Here is a 17,323-nt window from a genome sequence, read left to right as displayed (position 1 = left end):
CACGTTCCTGACACCAGCAGCTTATGTCGGAAGGATATTTATCTTGTAATGTTGATATATTGACCTTTTCAAATGTTCTTTTGTGACAAACTAATCACACTCGTTACTATATTCTATGAGCATTCTTTATAGTTTATATTGATGTGTATTTTTAAGTTAAAACGTTCTGCATCTACAATATTCATTTAACAACACAACTACATTTGACATTTTTTACAATTGAAGACAGTTCAAGCAATTAAAAAACTATAAAATAATAAGAGTTAGACAACTAAATTATTCCAAAAAGTAGAGTTGACATGTTTGAGTTTATAGTAATTTCTTCACATACATGTAGATAGCACCATGGAAAGAGTATATAGGTGTATTTAGGATTACAACATTTAAGATCTTCCATGTTTACATTTAATAAAAAATGCAGTAGATGTACAATCAACAAGCATATATATTCATTACACATTTTTGTTGAGCTGTTGTTGCTCCCATTTACAAGCAAAACATCAGGCGAAACATGAATTTTCAGAAAGACAATGACCTATGTGACCTTTGACCCATTGAATCTAATCAGATCTTCGTCACTTATGATAAGTGACAATATGATTATTACCATTGTGATAATATTATCTTGTTCATACTATGGTGCCTAAGACACTTTGACACATATCGCAACATCAAATTAGAAGCAGAGCAGCTGTTGTAAAAATGCTTTCTTCTATCTCTTAGAATAAACAAGGTGCCTAAACTAACAAGTTCACATCTACAAGAGTGAATTCATGTTAAAGAAAAGAGAGTCATAATCTCGTGTTTTAAACAATATTACAAGCATAACTCTTTGTCTCCCCAAAATAAGATCAGTAAAAGTTTTTGAAATCCTCAGTGACAATAAATTACTAAGTTTGATGTGGTTATGTTACCAGGGTAATTAAAACTCTAAATTAGGCAATATCACTATAAAGTAACACATTAGTCTACATAATAAACCTCCCTTGGTTGATTACTGTATCCTGCTAAAAGTGATTTTTTTAATGCCAAAGGTTCAAGTTTTGATACCATTTCCTGCAATTGATGCTGAAGGGAAGAGTAGAATTAAGCAGTGAGAGTAACATGATGAAGATATAGAATACATATAACAGGAAAACGATGTTATTGAAGAAGTTTGTGAATTTTGTGATTTTTATTTGAAATCACCAAACTTTTTTCTCTCCATGGACCAAATTAACAAATACCATATCCAACATCAACCCAGTCTATCTAAAATAATGATTATGTTATTTTTTATACTTGCTACATCACTGGATTAGACACTGGCATGATGGTAAAAGGGAATGGGAGACTGACTACTGACTCTATGACACAACAGCTCATCATTGCAATCAGCAAAAAGGAAGCAATGCTAGAAAAATTTTCACAATTAAACAGTGACTAGTAGCAGCTCATCTGACAATTATTCACACAAAAAATCCATTTCCATCATGATAATCATTCATCATGTCATAATTATCAGATAATAGAATCTGTTGAGCCCTTTGCTTCATCAGCTATGCTAAAAAATAACAAGACATTTCTGCATAAAGTTTTGATATATCTTTCAAAAAGTAATAGAGAAAAAGAACAATTTTTCACATCTATATAGTGCTTCATACATCAGTGACCATAGCAATATCTCTAGGTGCTTTCTATGACTTTTTACAAGTTTTTATTTCTTAACTATTATTCAAGTGTACATCTTTGGCACAGCTTCAAAGTATGTTGACAAATTTTTTTATAGCATCAGTACTAATCTTAAATGTGCCGTGAAAGTACAGTGGAAGACTTATTTTATTTATTTATTTATCATTTATTCTTTTTTTTTTGGGGGGGAAGGGTCTGTTTTAATGATGGAAGAAAGCCCAATGTATGCATGAAAATACCCTGACCTTTGTGTGTATTCCAGGAAAATGCTTAATTGTGTCTGAAGATATATCTGTTCTTTGCGAGGAGAGGATCTATAATTTTCTTCCAGTCCGTCAATGTCCAGCTTGGCTGAGAGGAGATAACTGCACCATTGATGAAGGTCTGAGGTGTGCCGTAAACACCACCTGTCAGACAGAGAAGAGTGAATAACCATTTAGTGAATATCTCATTACTTGTGTGATCAGGGCTGCCATATTTATCACTACTGTACAGACACTGACCCCTGGGGGGCCACTTCTATCCATGAGTGGATACCATGCGCGACCATGAGATCTCAAAAAGCAACCTAAACATGTATTTTCCATATACTGAAAATGCACCCCTTAAAAAGTATTGACATGTGAAACCCTACTCTTAACAAGTATTGGAAACAAAATGATACTATGGGCAAGTATTCCCTGAATTGCAACCCTAAACAAGTACAGCGATACGTCGAGGACGTTGATCGTCAGTTTTACCCTTACCTACACCATTGGGTTTAGTTAGTACACCCCCACTCGAGCAAATCGTACTCTAAACACCTAGTGCTGACTCCTGGGGCAAAAAGTACATATGCTTTATAAAACATTTTAGTCTTGATTTTTCATACCCCCGCAAATTTGACCCTAAACACATATCTTTCCTAACAAAATAGATACCCTTTTTTCTTTATTTTAGTGTTCTTGACACCCTTATTACGTTACTTACGTAACGTGCCATATCTTGAAAAAGACATCCTTTTTACGTGTTTGTTTGGTCGTGCATGGTGCCACTTGTCAATCTAAGTGCCCCCCCCCCCCCCCCCGGGACACTGACTCATGTGTAGAAAATTAATGAGAGATTGAAAATATATTTTTTTGTCCATTTCATGTGTGAAGTTCAATATTGGCAATCAAATTAATGAATAAGCAATTAAATATAAAAATACTAATGTTAGAACAGATACATGTATAATAGTGATGATGAAAATAACATTAAGATTAAATAATAATGAAAACATTAATAACAATAGTACAGTATACTAATTTTATAAAAATTATAACAATATTATAACAAATAACAACAAATGTACAGACATTGAGAAACAAAATGTTCGTCTAGATCACTCCATGACTGAAAAGATTTCCAGACCCTCCTCACTTAATGACAGATCATTAATCACATCAACTCCCCGGATCAACTCAACCCTTGCAGGGGGTGATGTGTGATCAATATAAGACGAGATATTCCCTCTCTCTCTCTGTCTTATTTAGAGATATTGAAAATACTTACGTGTTGCACCATACTTGAATTCTATCCTAGCTAATGATTGGGTTGGATCACTGCGTGCTAGATGCATCTTAAACTGAGCTTTAGAATAACCAACATCTGATGCCCACTCAGAAAGGGTACTGTAAAGGGGAAAAAGTTTTACAGAAAATTGTAATACAATTAGCTTTTTTAAGGCAAATATGTTTGCTTTAAAAGTTAGACATCTTTTTTATACCATATTACCAAGGGTAGAACAACACTCTGTCATTAATCCACAAAAACACAACTTTATTTTATTTTTATTCTCCTGTATAACACATGAAATATTAATATTTTCATAAAGGATTGCTCACAAATAGACAAATATCACATAGACTATATTGCATGTATACAGCAAACCTTTAAAGGTAAATGCTAGTTTTGGTAACGATATCAAAATGAGTTCGTACAGAATCCAATGAAATGACCACCAAAGTGTCTGTTTGTATAAATAAAACGTATGTGCCAAAGGATTCTGGAAGATATTTTGTAATTGCTGAGAAATCAGCAAATAAGCACAGGATTCGGGTAGAGCTTCGGGCCCAACATTCAAAGCAATAATTATACACTGTCCCACGTGCGCTTATCTGTGTTGGGGATCTTCAGTCTGAACATTTTTCAGCGTAGATTTAAGATTTCACAAAGTTCAGTTTATGTAACTGTACCAGATCTAGATCCTCGATGATATACTGACAATTAAGCCTTGTTTTAATACTTTCTTGTGAAATCAGTGTTTACTGCAACTACTGGAATTTCTCTTTAATATGACTACGCATCAAAAACTACTGTAGTTGAACCATTGGTTTGATTTGAATAATAAAGATTTCTTTTTAAATCTCCACTGATCTACAGTGTAAATTCAAACCTTCAAGCTTTGAATTCAATTCTAAATCTCAATCTCATATTAGTTTTAGCTCATCAACAAGGACAAATCTGGATTTATTAAAAATCCATGAAATCTAAAGAGTATGAATTATCACAAAATAAAAACGGAAGGGGTCAGTGTGTTTTGTTTATCTTAAGGGCATCTTCATAAAGCTGTTCACAAATTAATAATAAATATTATTAATATTTCATTCAGCATTTCAACAAAGGTCAATTTATAAGCAATTTACATGAGTGATAATCACAAGAATGATGACCTGCTTAAGTTCTAAATGAGATTTACCCTAATCTGTCCTTTTTTAACACAATGAATATGGTTCAATGTCCTACAGTACATGTATTTATATATGAAGTCAAAGAGTGAAAATAATAGACTTTGCCTTCAGATGCATGTTAACATAATTAATCAATTTGACACTTAAGTGTAGCTATATGGGGATAAGTACTAATAAAATCTGATTTGGCACCCAAGAGCAGATCTCCAGTCATGCATACAGTCAAGTTTACCATCTAAACATAGAAATGCCTTCTTACTTTATAATATACGTATCAGGCTGTTCTGAGATATTTCCATCATAGAGTGCTGCTTGCTTGTCAAAGACTGTGTTAAACCAGCTGTATGTCTTGTTTGGATCAAGCATATCTGCTACAAAGGCACCCTGTTCCATTAGAAAGAAAGATTAACATTTCATTAAAAAATGCAACTGATTACTTCCTGTTAAAACTCACTCAGACTCTAGTATGCAAAAAGCAAAGTCTTGTACAGTCTCCAGCCTACAGACTGGTAATATGTAGCTATGCTATGGCTTTATACTTCCTCATTGTGGCCAAATACATTATTGAGTCGATTTTGTTTGGCCATCTATTGATGGCATAGATGTATCTCTACACAAAACAAAGGATGGTTCAGCACACAAACTAATTTCGAGGTCAGAGCTAGTTTGAGCACTTTGTAAATGTGACATTAATGATCATTTAATGCATACACGTAGGCCTATAAGCCCAGTTAAATACCCTCCCACTCCTCTTATATATTTAACCCCCAAAATCATATTAGATGAACAAATTTTTAAAATAAAATGAGATATGAATTAAATTCAATGACATTAACACTGATCTCGCTATTATCATTGGCGATATCAGCGAATATACCCAGCAATCCTCAAATTGCTAAGATTCCTACCCAAGATAAATGTAACAATAATAAATAAAGAAGTATAAAATTTCTAAAGAGCCATGTAAAACACTCAATTCTGCCATGACTTGCTCATAACTCAAAGTGGTTTAGTGCATCGGGTTAAAGCTTTAATAGCACTGTAGTGTAACTGTTCATGTCAAGTTTTATATCGGTTCAAATCCCCATCTTCATATTTTTGGGGGAAGAGTTAGTTTAGCAACAGCCACCCTCACCCATAAATATATCATTTTTTTTCAGACTTTGGGTGGCTGTTACGATATGAACTCTTCCTTTTTAGTGACAAAATTGATATCAATACATTAGCCTTAATCCTTGACTGCAATAGTGAATTTTAAAAAAAGAACCAATACTTGGGACAAATATTTTTTGGGTTCTGGGCATAATAGTTAATATTAAACTTGACCTTCTCTGTCAAGCCGGACCCCATAGCCTATAGGCCTATATAGGATGTTGTCATACCTGGGCAGCAGCCATTGCAGCTCGATGATAGGGTAGAGGAAAGATCAAAGCTGAAAATCTCACTGTGTCTGGTCCATAGTAATCTGCAACTCTCTGATATGTTTTCCAAGCAGCCTTACAGTCTGGACATATGAGATCTACAAAGGCTTCGATTTGTATAGGAGCATTACATGATCCAGTGCCGTAGAAAAAGCCAGGTGGTCGAAGAGGAATCGGTGCCTGAGCGGTACCGTGGCTGATCAACCCGCCGAAGACCAAGGCGAGCGATGCGACAACGGTCCGATGCATGTTCTCGCTACGTGTCATAGAATCGGCCAATGTTTGCTCAAGTTTGGGTAATACTTGTGCTGGAAGGTAAGCCGTTGGCAGGTTCCAGATTAAACAAGTGCCGAAAAGGAAAATTTCTACAACGACTACAGCTAGTAAAAGCCAAAATAGTCCTACCAAGTTCCGTGCAAAACGATCACGAATAGACATTTAGTCTTGTCATTGTTTACACATCAGAAAAATTGCGTAATCGCCGCGATAAAAGCGACACGCCCTCTAGATCTCGTATACATCAAGTACCGGTACGTAATTTGATGATAAATGCATGGCAGCACCGGCACGGTCATATTTGTGGAGGGGTGGGGGGGGGGGGGGGTAAGTGGGTCAGATTTTTTGTGGAGTTTAGCCGAGGCCACAACGCGTCATCACAATTATGGCCAATATAACTTACTTCATTCACTTGGGAAAATACATGCACTGATATATTGCGAGCGAGTATAAAAATGTAGGCATATTTGAAGGCCCATTATATGCAAGCACGAAGCGCGATTTTCGGGGTTATAATTTTATATCAGGGGCGGATCCAGCTTTCGCCGATAGGGGGGGGGACGAAGAATATTTTCATCAACATTTTTCTCGATTGGCCGCTATAATCTGATTTTTGTTGTTGTTTTTTTTAGGTTAGTCCTAACTAAAGACTGAAGTTTTAAGAATATGTTTTTTATATGTGGACTTAATATATAAATTCTTTGATATCTTATAAACTTTGACCTGAAGATTCTGAGGAGATTCTATAATCATAAGATAAGTATGGTATCCAACCAAACATTGCGAATCGCGAGCCGAAAATTTATTATAGTAACGTGAAAAGGGACTCCATTAGAACGGTTCTTTCGTGATTAATGAAGAAAATACATGTATCATCAATTAGATAATGAGAGTGTGAAGCGCAAACTCCAAATTTTTAATATTCCGACATGAAAACTAGACAGTTTAAGCGCGTTTTTATTTAAATAAAGAACAAGCTATGTGTTCACAAACCGTTAATAATTAAATGCGAGCGCGAAGCACGAGCTTAATTTTTTGATATACTGACATGATGAAGGAGCATTTTTTACAAATTTTGGTAAGAATTTCCAAAAAGGATAGGTAACTTATAATTCAAACAATTCGTGCGCGCAGCGCAAGCTGAAATCTTGTTTTTTGTGTAAATCAAACAAAATAATGAAAGATTGAGGTGCAAGCTAAAATATTGTGTGCAAAATGATTTCAGAACTGGATATAAGTGCCATTAATCCTCTTGAATTGGATTCATTACACAGGCAATGCGAGCGCGAAGCGCGAGCTAAAATTTTATATAAAGTTTATTTGCAAATTGATCCCTTAACTTTTTTTTGTTTCCTTTCGAGGTCGGGCTGGCCGTTACGAGGATGTAAATTACACATCATGGGTATGATACTTTTTTCTTACTTTTCTTTCTGTGTAACAGCACACCATACTCAACTGAACTCATTTGGCATCCCATAATAATCCAAACAATGCTTTGTTTGTTTGGAGGAAGTCCTCCAAGGTATATAGTGACAGGGAATGGGATGAAGGGTGGTATAATCTAAGTATTGTTACTGCAGATAAGATGCCAAGCAGCATGCTTGCGTGTTAATACAGGAGAGCAGTGCTATTGCAGTACTGCATATCAACTTATAGAACTTTCAACTATATTGGTTAAAACTATGTTTCCTTTAATGTTGCTTTGATGGAGCAAATGATGATGTGGATAGGAAACAGTTCTGCAGAATTAATTGAAACTCAGAGATTTGTCTGCCTTTGATGCCAACTGGCACAGTGGTAAGCATTATTCAAAGTCATATTATTATTATTATTATACTGCATATCTTTGTCTATTTCATGTTTCTTTCTTGTATGAATGTTCTTTTTATTGATCTGTAATGTCTTAAATACTTTATACTTCATACTGGAAATGATAAGTACGGAAGAAAGATATTGAGATGTTATGATGTATACCATAATACTGTAAATATAACTCTGTAAATAGGGTCTAGCATGTGAGACTACACATACCTATAGGGGCAGCTCATTTTGTGAAACAAAGAGGGTCTTGTTATCTAGCTGTTTGTGGGGTCCACTGACCACTGTCCACTTTGGAATGTGGTTCCATTCACACTAATCTTTATTTACTTTCTCCTTTCACTAGGTGATTTGGGTATATAATGCAATAATGAATGCATGGGTCGTTTACATTGTAGTAACTTAATTCGATTTATATTTAATCTTGTGCTGTAATACACTAGTTGCATAGTGTAAATGGCTATATGTTGTTTCTCATCATTGAACTATAGTCTTAAGTCACAGTTATCAATTAGCTATAGTATATGTGTCCGTTTTGAACATAATTAACCTGATTTCTCTTTGTAATCATTAATTCACTACTAGACATTAATTGTTCACTTCAAATGATAGTTTTCGTGATTAATATAAGCAGAATCAAGTTCATCTTATGTATATATAATCTGTATCATTTGTTAGATTAGTTGTTTGTTACCTTTATTTTCATATATTTAATTTGTTTATTTACTTTGTTTATTTGTAGTTCTTACGGCATTGGCTAAAGCATAGAGATGGATTTACGGATTGAGAAGAAGCTTTTACAGAATAAAGTCTTTAGCTAAACCAGTACTTGAGAACGTGTCATTTATCGCCGTTATTTGTATTGTTGATCATCGGGGCAGGCACAGTAAGAACACTATAGAGCCATAGGCGATACACTTCACGTACTATGGAGAGAGTTGACTTCAACATGGTTCCAATCTGCATGGGAAATTCAACAAGCCTGATTCCACTCAACGGATCCTCTACAAGACATCAGATCAACATCTTTAACAGGTTATTGTAGATTGCAGTGGAACTTTTAATTTCAATTCTCATCGTCAAGTGAACTGCTGTTAATTCATGGACAATTATTAGCTTTCATGGATACTTCAGAGCGATATTCAATTCACGGAACTGTTAGTTTTGAACTCTCATTGCCAAGTGAACTGTTATGCGCCTCCTTTTAGCCGACTTCAAGGATGTTCAAATGTACTTCATCTACTGAAGCAACATCAGTTCAAGTAAGATCACAATGAGCAAGTATTCATTCCTAGAAACAATGATGAATTAAATCAAAGAGTGAAATATATATAGTGATCTTCAAGATTCATGGTAAGGTGATACCGGCAAATGAATTTCTTTTGTAAATACCAATTATCTAATTGTGAAGACTCGAGTATTATATCATGAAAGATATTTTGAATATGTTTTGAAATATTCATGTTTACATATATATGTGTAAATATTCGTGTATGAATTCATAAATGTATCATAATGCCTTTAAGAATGTTAGATAATTAGGACCTTTCAATGTCTAATTAGATCTCTGTTTCTATAATTGTGCTTCTTTCATTAGTAGATTCACTGGTAAGGAAAACCTTGTGCGTGCGTCGCGTTAGATATTGTGTGTAAATCGCATTGTAATTCAGCTAGAAGTTGTTTAACTATAAATTGTTGGTTAGTTACAAAGTGCCTTATTTTGGTGCGCAAGTAAAGGCTGTTAACTGTGACAAATCTTTGCCACATTTACTTCATCAAGTTAAGGCAATCATGACAGATGCGCAAGCGCGAAAATCATCAAGGGAAAGACAGCCCACTGAAAAGATGGCAGCTTTGCAAGCCAGTGAAGAAGTTAAGATAGAGCGAAAGTTTTTCAAAGCATATGGCACTCTAAAAACAAAAGTGAAAGAAGCACGGGAAGTAGTCAAAACAGGGAACGAGGAGGAATTGATCAGGCAACAAATAGAAAGTCTCGAAGAAGGAGAAAAGGAGTTGGTAGATATTTTCGAAGTTTTGAGGAAGAACAAGGCTCCCATTAGAGAAGTGGCGACTAGGATGGACAGGGCGAATGCCATGGTAAGGGATGGTATAAATGCCCTTGAAGAGGTGTTAGGGTCATTGGTAGGACCTTTTGATGCTGAAGACCGTAAGCAAATAGCAAGAGAACTCTTGAAACAAGAGTATGCACAGTCGGTCTTCAGCTCATCTTTAAGTGAGGTCCCAGGAGCTGAATCAAGTCAGCTTCCTGAAGAAACACCAATCCCTGACACTGGTAGTCTTGCCAGTCGTCGAATGGTGCCTTATCATGACAAGGCTTCCTCACGACCTCCTTCCGATGATGGCGTAGATAATCCGTCAGAATTCTCCAGAACTTCATCTATCGCCAGCCAACAGAAGCCTCCTCAGTCAACATTAGATATGCAAGGGTTTGCACAGACACTTGCAGATAGCATGTACCGGACTAGGCTTCCGGTTCCGGTTCCCTCCACTTTCAGCGGAAACCCTCTTGAATTCGTAGAGTTCGAGAGGAGTTTCACCACCTTAATAGGTGATAGAATTTCTGCAGCCGAGAAATTATATTACCTCAGGCAGTATGTGACAGGACCAGCAAGAGAGGCTATTGCTGGTTTCTTTTACGGATCAACAGAATCTGCTTACGAAGGTGCATGGAAAAGCCTTAGGGAAAGATACGGTCATCCATTTAGGGTGCAGCAGGCATTCAGAGACAAGCTCAACAAGTGGCCTAAGATTTCCGCAAGGGATCCGGAGGGTTTGCAGAAGTTTGCAGATTGCCTAAAGGCTTGCAATGATGCAATGCCTTATGTTGATGGACTTGCAGTCTTAAACGACTGCAATGAAAATCAAAAACTCCTAGGGAAACTGCCTGATTGGTTAATAACCAGTTGGAACAGAATTGTCTCTGTAGACCTTGAAAATGGATTTTATCCTTCATTTTCTAAGTTTTCAAAGTTTGTTGCTCAAGAGGCAAAGATCGCAAATAATCCCATCTCCTCTTTAGGAGCTGTCAAGGGACAAGAATCCTTTGCAGATTCAGGCGCAAAGGCCTCCAAGGCCAAACGTGATGGCCTGAAGAGGGGATCTGCCCTGGCTACCAAAGGTGAAGAAAAGCCTTCTAATAGTACAAACAGTCAGAGGCAAAAGGGTGGCACAAAGTCTAAGGATTCAAAGACTTGTGCCATGTGTTCCTCTGCAGACCACCAGTTAGAGAAATGCCAGAAGTTCAAAGATAAAACGCTGTCTGAGCGGAAAGAGTTTATTAAGAAAGGTGGACTGTGCTTTGGATGCCTGCGTAAAGGGCACATGAGCAAAGAGTGCAAGAAGAGGCTCACATGTGATGTGTGCAGCAAGCGCCATCCATCTCTACTCCATGAATATCGAGTTGGTACAGAGGCCACAAGTCAGTCCTCTGTCCAAGGAGGCCAAGATGGAATGGATCATGTATCCACCACCTCACATAAATTACACTTTGGAAAATCAATCAACACATCTATGATTGTTCCAGTGTGGGTGTCTTCAGAACAATGTCCTTCTCATGAAATACTCACATATGCTCTGTTAGATACACAAAGCGATGCCTCATTTATCCTTGAAGACTTGGCTGAGGCTTTAAGAGTTCAGAGACAACCTGTGAAGTTACAGCTGTCCACAATGACGTCTTCATCTACGATTCATTGTGACTCTGTATCCAACCTTGTAGTAAGAGGTATGACAACTCCCACAAAGCTCAACATTGGTAAAAGTTACACCCGCAGTTTTATTCCTGCAGACAGAGAACACATTCCTACGAGGGATACGGCCGACAAGTGCCCGCATCTCCAAGAAGTAGCTCGAGAAATGTCGGCTCTACAAGGGTGTGAAGTTGGGCTATTAATAGGGTACAACTGCCCTCGAGCTTTAGTACCAAGAAATGTTGTCACTGGCAATGACACAGAGCCTTACGCCGTTCAAACCGATTTGGGTTGGAGCATTATTGGTGTATCAAATCCAGAAGGTGACACAAGTCACTGCGGAAGAGTTGCAACTCGAGAGTGTCCTGGAATAACTCCCAAGGATGTCTTAAGAGCATTGGAACCTGATTTCAAGCAGGAATCAAATAGTGACACGTCCGTCTCGCAGGATGATGTGGAATTCATCAACTGCCTAGGAGAAGGTATCTCCCGGAATGAGGACGGTCACCTAGAAATGCCGCTGCCCTTCAAGAAAAGGCCAGAGATGCCAAACAACAGGCGTCTTGCAGAAGTAAGGTTACGCCATCTTTCTAAGAAGATGGAACGCGATGATGAATACAAGGTTCAGTATAAGGCCTTCATGTCCGAAATAATCGAACGAGGCTATGCTGAACGTGCTCATGATGCTGGCCAAGAAGGGAGCACAAATTACATCCCTCATCATGGCGTCTTTCATCCTCAAAAGAGAAAACTGAGAGTAGTCTTTGACTGCGCAGCAAGGTCCGGTGGCACTTGCCTCAATGATCATCTACTTAAAGGTCCTGACCTGACAAATTCACTGACAGGTGTGTTACTCCGGTTTCGACTCCATGAGGTGGCATTGATGTGCGACATTGAAAAAATGTTCTTTCAGTTTCGTGTCACGGAAGGCCATAAAGACTTCCTCCGCTTCTTATGGTGGGAGGGAGGCGAGACCCAGAACAAGCCAGTCGACTTTCGGATGACGGTACATCTTTTTGGTGCTGCATCCTCACCAGGCTGTGCGAATTATGGTCTTAAGTACCTTGCCAATGCTCACAAGGATGAGTTCCCCTTAGCTGCTTGTTTCATAAGCAGAAACTTCTACGTGGACGACGGCATAACAAGTGTGCCAGAAACGGAGGATGCTATCCGTCTGGCAAGAGAAGCCGTTAGTCTTTGCAAGAAGGGTGGCATTCGGCTACACAAATTCGTATCCAACAGCAAGAAAGTCATTGAGAGCATTCCGGACTCGGAACGTGCCAGTGGGATTTCGGGTCAAGACCTCAGTTTTGAGGATTCCTTTGAACGGGCTCTCGGAATCTGGTGGAACGTTGGTAACGATCACCTTTGCTTCAAAATATCGCTTAAGGATCAACCAAGTACGAGACGAGGTATTCTGTCGACTGTGGCATCTTTGTATGACCCACTTGGTTTCGTGGCTCCTGTAGTACTGAAAGGGAAACGGATATTACAAGAGATGTGCCGCAGCGGAATCGGATGGGATGACCCAATCCCTGAGACTTTGCAGCCAGCGTGGGATAGCTGGATTGTAGAGCTTCCGAAATTAGAGAAACTCCAGATACCTAGATGTCATCACCCCCATGAATTTGGTCCATTATCAGTTGTTCAGCTCCATCACTTCTCCGATGCAAGCACATCAGGTTATGGCCAGTGCTCTTATGTGAGACTGGTAAACAACAAGGGAGAAGTGCATTGTTGCCTGATTTATGCCAAGGCTAGAGTGGCGCCATCCAAGGTAATCACCATACCTAGGCTGGAGCTAACGGCCGCAGTGGTGTCGGCAAAGGTGAGCACAATGCTTAAGAATGAACTGGAGCTTCAAGGAGTTCAAGAGTTCTTTTGGACTGATTCTCGTGTGGTCTTAGGATATATCAATAATGAGGCTCGTCGTTTCCACACCTTTGTGGCAAATAGAGTACAACTCATTAGAGATAGGACTCCTCAAGAGCAATGGCATTATATTCCCACAGAGGAAAACCCGGCCGATCACGCGTCAAGAGGGATGGGTCCGGAAGAATTAGTTAATTCCAAGCAATGGTTAAATGGACCAGATTTTCTGTGGGAACAAAATCTTAGCTTCAAAGATGATGTACCACATCAATTGAAGCATGGTGACCCTGAGGTAAGGGTGACCACATTCTCAACCAATCTGTCACAACAGGGTCTACTGCATCGTCTTACCAGGATCTCCAACTGGTCTATGATGATCAGAGTATTGTGCCGGTTGAATGTGGTTGCCAAGAGAATCAGGCACTCAAAGGATATCTCAGTTGTGCAAAGTAGAGAAAAGGCGAAATTGTCCATCATTCAGATGGTACAGAAAGAGGCCTATGCAGAAGAACTGCATTTGCTGACTCACCACAAACCTGTGAGAAGTACGAGTAAGATCCATTCCCTCGATCCATTTGTGGATGAGAATGGAGTACTTCGAGTTGGCGGAAGGCTGCAAAAGCTTTCCATGGGAATATCACACCCAATCATTCTTCCAAAGCAAAGTCCAGTAACTGAAGCCCTGGTTCGACACATCCACCAGAAGGTCCATCATCAGGGTAGAGGTGTCACTCAAAACGAGTTGCGAGCACAAGGATACTGGATTGTCAGTGGATCCAAAGTTGTGTCGGAGTTAGTGAGGAATTGTGTGACATGCAGGCGACTGCGTAGACCAGAAGAGGTGCAAAAAATGGCAGACCTGCCTGAAGAACGCACCGAGCCCACACCCCCATTCACATTCGTTGGCATGGATTGTTTCGGACCATTCATGGTCAAAAGGGGCCGTTCCGAAGTCAAGCGATACGGACTGCTATTCACCTGCTTCTGTTCCCGCGGTGTACACATTGAGATGCTAGATGATATGTCCACTGAATCATTCATCCTTGCCCTTCGATGTTTCATCGCCATCAGGGGAGCAGTCCGGCAGATCCGGTGTGATCAAGGAACCAATTTTGTTGGAGCCAGAAACGAACTCCAGGCGGCAATGAAGGAAATGAATGCTGATAAGGTGGAGGCTTATCTTGCAGAGAAGCAATGCGAATTCGTTTTCAATGCTCCACACTCAAGTCATGCTGGCGGGGTATGGGAGAGGCAGATTCGAACTATTCGAAATGTTCTAAGAGCCACAATAGATCTGTGCCCAGGAAGGTTAACAGATACAGCTCTACGCTGCCTTTTCTATGAAGCTATGACAATCGTGAACAGTCGCCCCTTGTCGATGGCCAACATAAATGACCCAAATGCAGATGCCCCACTCACGCCAAATCATCTGCTCACCTTCAAGACTACCACTCCGCTACCCCCTCCTGGAGAATTCCCGGAGACGGACATGTACGCCCGAAAGGCTTGGAGAAGGGTGCAGTTCTTGTTGGAGCAGTTTTGGTCTCGGTGGCGCAAAGAATACTTGCTGGGGCTGCAGGAGCGTCAGAAATGGACAAAGCCCCACCGAAATCTCCAAGTAGGAGATGTAGTACTTGTTATTGACCAGGAGGTACCGCGTATGAAATGGCCTCTGGCTGTTGTGACCGCAGCTGCTCCGGATGCAGATGGTTTGGTGAGAAAGGTCCGTGTTCGCGTCGGTAACAAAGAACTTGATAGCAAGGGAAGACCTTTGAAGAGGCCAACAGAGCTTTTGAGGCCCATTCAGAAGATAGTTCTCCTCATGGCGTCAAGTTAATATTTAGGTAGTTGCCTGTCAACGATCCGTTCTTTGTTTTGACTTCAATTAGGCCTTTCTTTCGTGCTTTGGGAGTTCGGATACTTTAAATGCTTTGAATCACTTTCGCCCTGCGTGTTACTATAGCATTCTGCTTCTTTGTGCTTTGTACACAATGAAATGGTTCTTTTTCTTTCAGTTTCTAAACTTGTTAACAAAATTTGTCATGATTTCCGTTTTTGATGATAATAGCAACTTGCAAAGGCGATGTGATATAGTTGCCTCCTTCACTTGTGATAATGGAAATTATTGTTTATATTGTATACCTCCATATCAATGTCATAATTTATATTGTAGGAGTTAGGATCATGTGGTTTCATACTTTGAAGTTACATTTGAGGGTTATAAGTAAGTTTATTGATATAATTTTCAGTTGAGTAGAGAGTGCTTAACTTAAGAAAATTACTTCGTCATGTATCATTATGATTAAACCCTAGGGTAATTTTGGTGGGAGTGTAACAGCACACCATACTCAACTGAACTCATTTGGCATCCCATAATAATCCAAACAATGCTTTGTTTGTTTGGAGGAAGTCCTCCAAGGTATATAGTGACAGGGAATGGGATGAAGGGTGGTATAATCTAAGTATTGTTACTGCAGATAAGATGCCAAGCAGCATGCTTGCGTGTTAATACAGGAGAGCAGTGCTATTGCAGTACTGCATATCAACTTATAGAACTTTCAACTATATTGGTTAAAACTATGTTTCCTTTAATGTTGCTTTGATGGAGCAAATGATGATGTGGATAGGAAACAGTTCTGCAGAATTAATTGAAACTCAGAGATTTGTCTGCCTTTGATGCCAACTGGCACAGTGGTAAGCATTATTCAAAGTCATATTATTATTATTATTATACTGCATATCTTTGTCTATTTCATGTTTCTTTCTTGTATGAATGTTCTTTTTATTGATCTGTAATGTCTTAAATACTTTATACTTCATACTGGAAATGATAAGTACGGAAGAAAGATATTGAGATGTTATGATGTATACCATAATACTGTAAATATAACTCTGTAAATAGGGTCTAGCATGTGAGACTACACATACCTATAGGGGCAGCTCATTTTGTGAAACAAAGAGGGTCTTGTTATCTAGCTGTTTGTGGGGTCCACTGACCACTGTCCACTTTGGAATGTGGTTCCATTCACACTAATCTTTATTTACTTTCTCCTTTCACTAGGTGATTTGGGTATATAATGCAATAATGAATGCATGGGTCGTTTACATTGTAGTAACTTAATTCGATTTATATTTAATCTTGTGCTGTAATACACTAGTTGCATAGTGTAAATGGCTATATGTTGTTTCTCATCATTGAACTATAGTCTTAAGTCACAGTTATCAATTAGCTATAGTATATGTGTCCGTTTTGAACATAATTAACCTGATTTCTCTTTGTAATCATTAATTCACTACTAGACATTAATTGTTCACTTCAAATGATAGTTTTCGTGATTAATATAAGCAGAATCAAGTTCATCTTATGTATATATAATCTGTATCATTTGTTAGATTAGTTGTTTGTTACCTTTATTTTCATATACTTAATTTGTTTATTTACTTTGTTTATTTGTAGTTCTTACGGCATTGGCTAAAGCATAGAGATGGATTTACGGATTGAGAAGAAGCTTTTACAGAATAAAGTCTTTAGCTAAACCAGTACTTGAGAACGTGTCATTTATCGCCGTTATTTGTATTGTTGATCATCGGGGCAGGCACACTTTTCTTTCTGTTTTTCATAGTTTCTATTTTTTTTCTGCAGGTTGTCAAAAAAAGGGGGCCAGGGCCGGCTCGGCCCCCTCCTGGATCCGCGCCTGTATATTGACCTATTAAAGGGATGGTCCAGGCTGGAGATATCTATATCTCAATATACAGAGTGAAGCGAAGCAAAATGCTGAAAAATCGGATAACAAATGACCAAGTTATTGAATTTTACACATTTGCATTATTCCATTGAAACTGT

At 38.6% G+C, this 17,323-nt stretch overlaps 2 protein-coding genes across 2 annotated transcripts; one reads left to right on the top strand and one right to left on the bottom strand.

Annotated features, from left to right (window-relative positions):
• Positions 1 to 127: 127 nt before the first annotated feature.
• Positions 128 to 6,304, bottom strand: LOC121409167. The gene is made up of 4 exons (XM_041601012.1): positions 5,765 to 6,304; positions 4,642 to 4,766; positions 3,205 to 3,323; positions 128 to 2,078 (listed from the first exon to the last, which is right to left on the bottom strand). Exons 1-4 carry the CDS (start codon positions 6,239 to 6,241, stop codon positions 1,942 to 1,944), a joined length of 858 nt encoding a protein of 285 aa, XP_041456946.1. The 5' UTR covers positions 6,242 to 6,304; the 3' UTR covers positions 128 to 1,941.
• A 1,244-nt stretch (positions 6,305 to 7,548) lies between these two features.
• Positions 7,549 to 17,072, top strand: LOC121406969. Its single transcript, XM_041597843.1, has 3 exons — positions 7,549 to 7,876; positions 8,640 to 16,173; positions 16,937 to 17,072. Exon 2 carries the CDS (start codon positions 9,689 to 9,691, stop codon positions 15,314 to 15,316), a length of 5,628 nt encoding a protein of 1,875 aa, XP_041453777.1. The 5' UTR covers positions 7,549 to 7,876; positions 8,640 to 9,688; the 3' UTR covers positions 15,317 to 16,173; positions 16,937 to 17,072.
• Positions 17,073 to 17,323: the final 251 nt, after the last annotated feature.

This window comes from Lytechinus variegatus, chromosome 2 (genome assembly GCF_018143015.1).
Source record: "Lytechinus variegatus isolate NC3 chromosome 2, Lvar_3.0, whole genome shotgun sequence".
Lineage (NCBI taxonomy): Eukaryota > Metazoa > Echinodermata > Echinoidea > Temnopleuroida > Toxopneustidae > Lytechinus > Lytechinus variegatus.
The sequence above is the reverse complement of the archived record's forward strand: the minus strand, read 5'-3'. Positions and strand labels throughout refer to the sequence as shown.

Bases quoted from the DNA above. Each gene is read 5' to 3' on its own strand.
- LOC121406969 (XM_041597843.1), top strand. From the start codon at position 9,689: ATGACAGATGCGCAAGCGCGAAAATCATCAAGGGAAAGACAGCCCACT.
- LOC121409167 (XM_041601012.1), bottom strand. From the start codon at position 6,241: ATGTCTATTCGTGATCGTTTTGCACGGAACTTGGTAGGACTATTTTGG. The intron at 3,324-4,641 runs GTAAGAAGGCAT...TCCCCTTTACAG, and splicing joins CCTGATACGTATATTATAAA to TACCCTTTCTGAGTGGGCAT. The intron at 2,079-3,204 runs GTAAGTATTTTC...TCTGTCTGACAG, and splicing joins ATTCAAGTATGGTGCAACAC to GTGGTGTTTACGGCACACCT.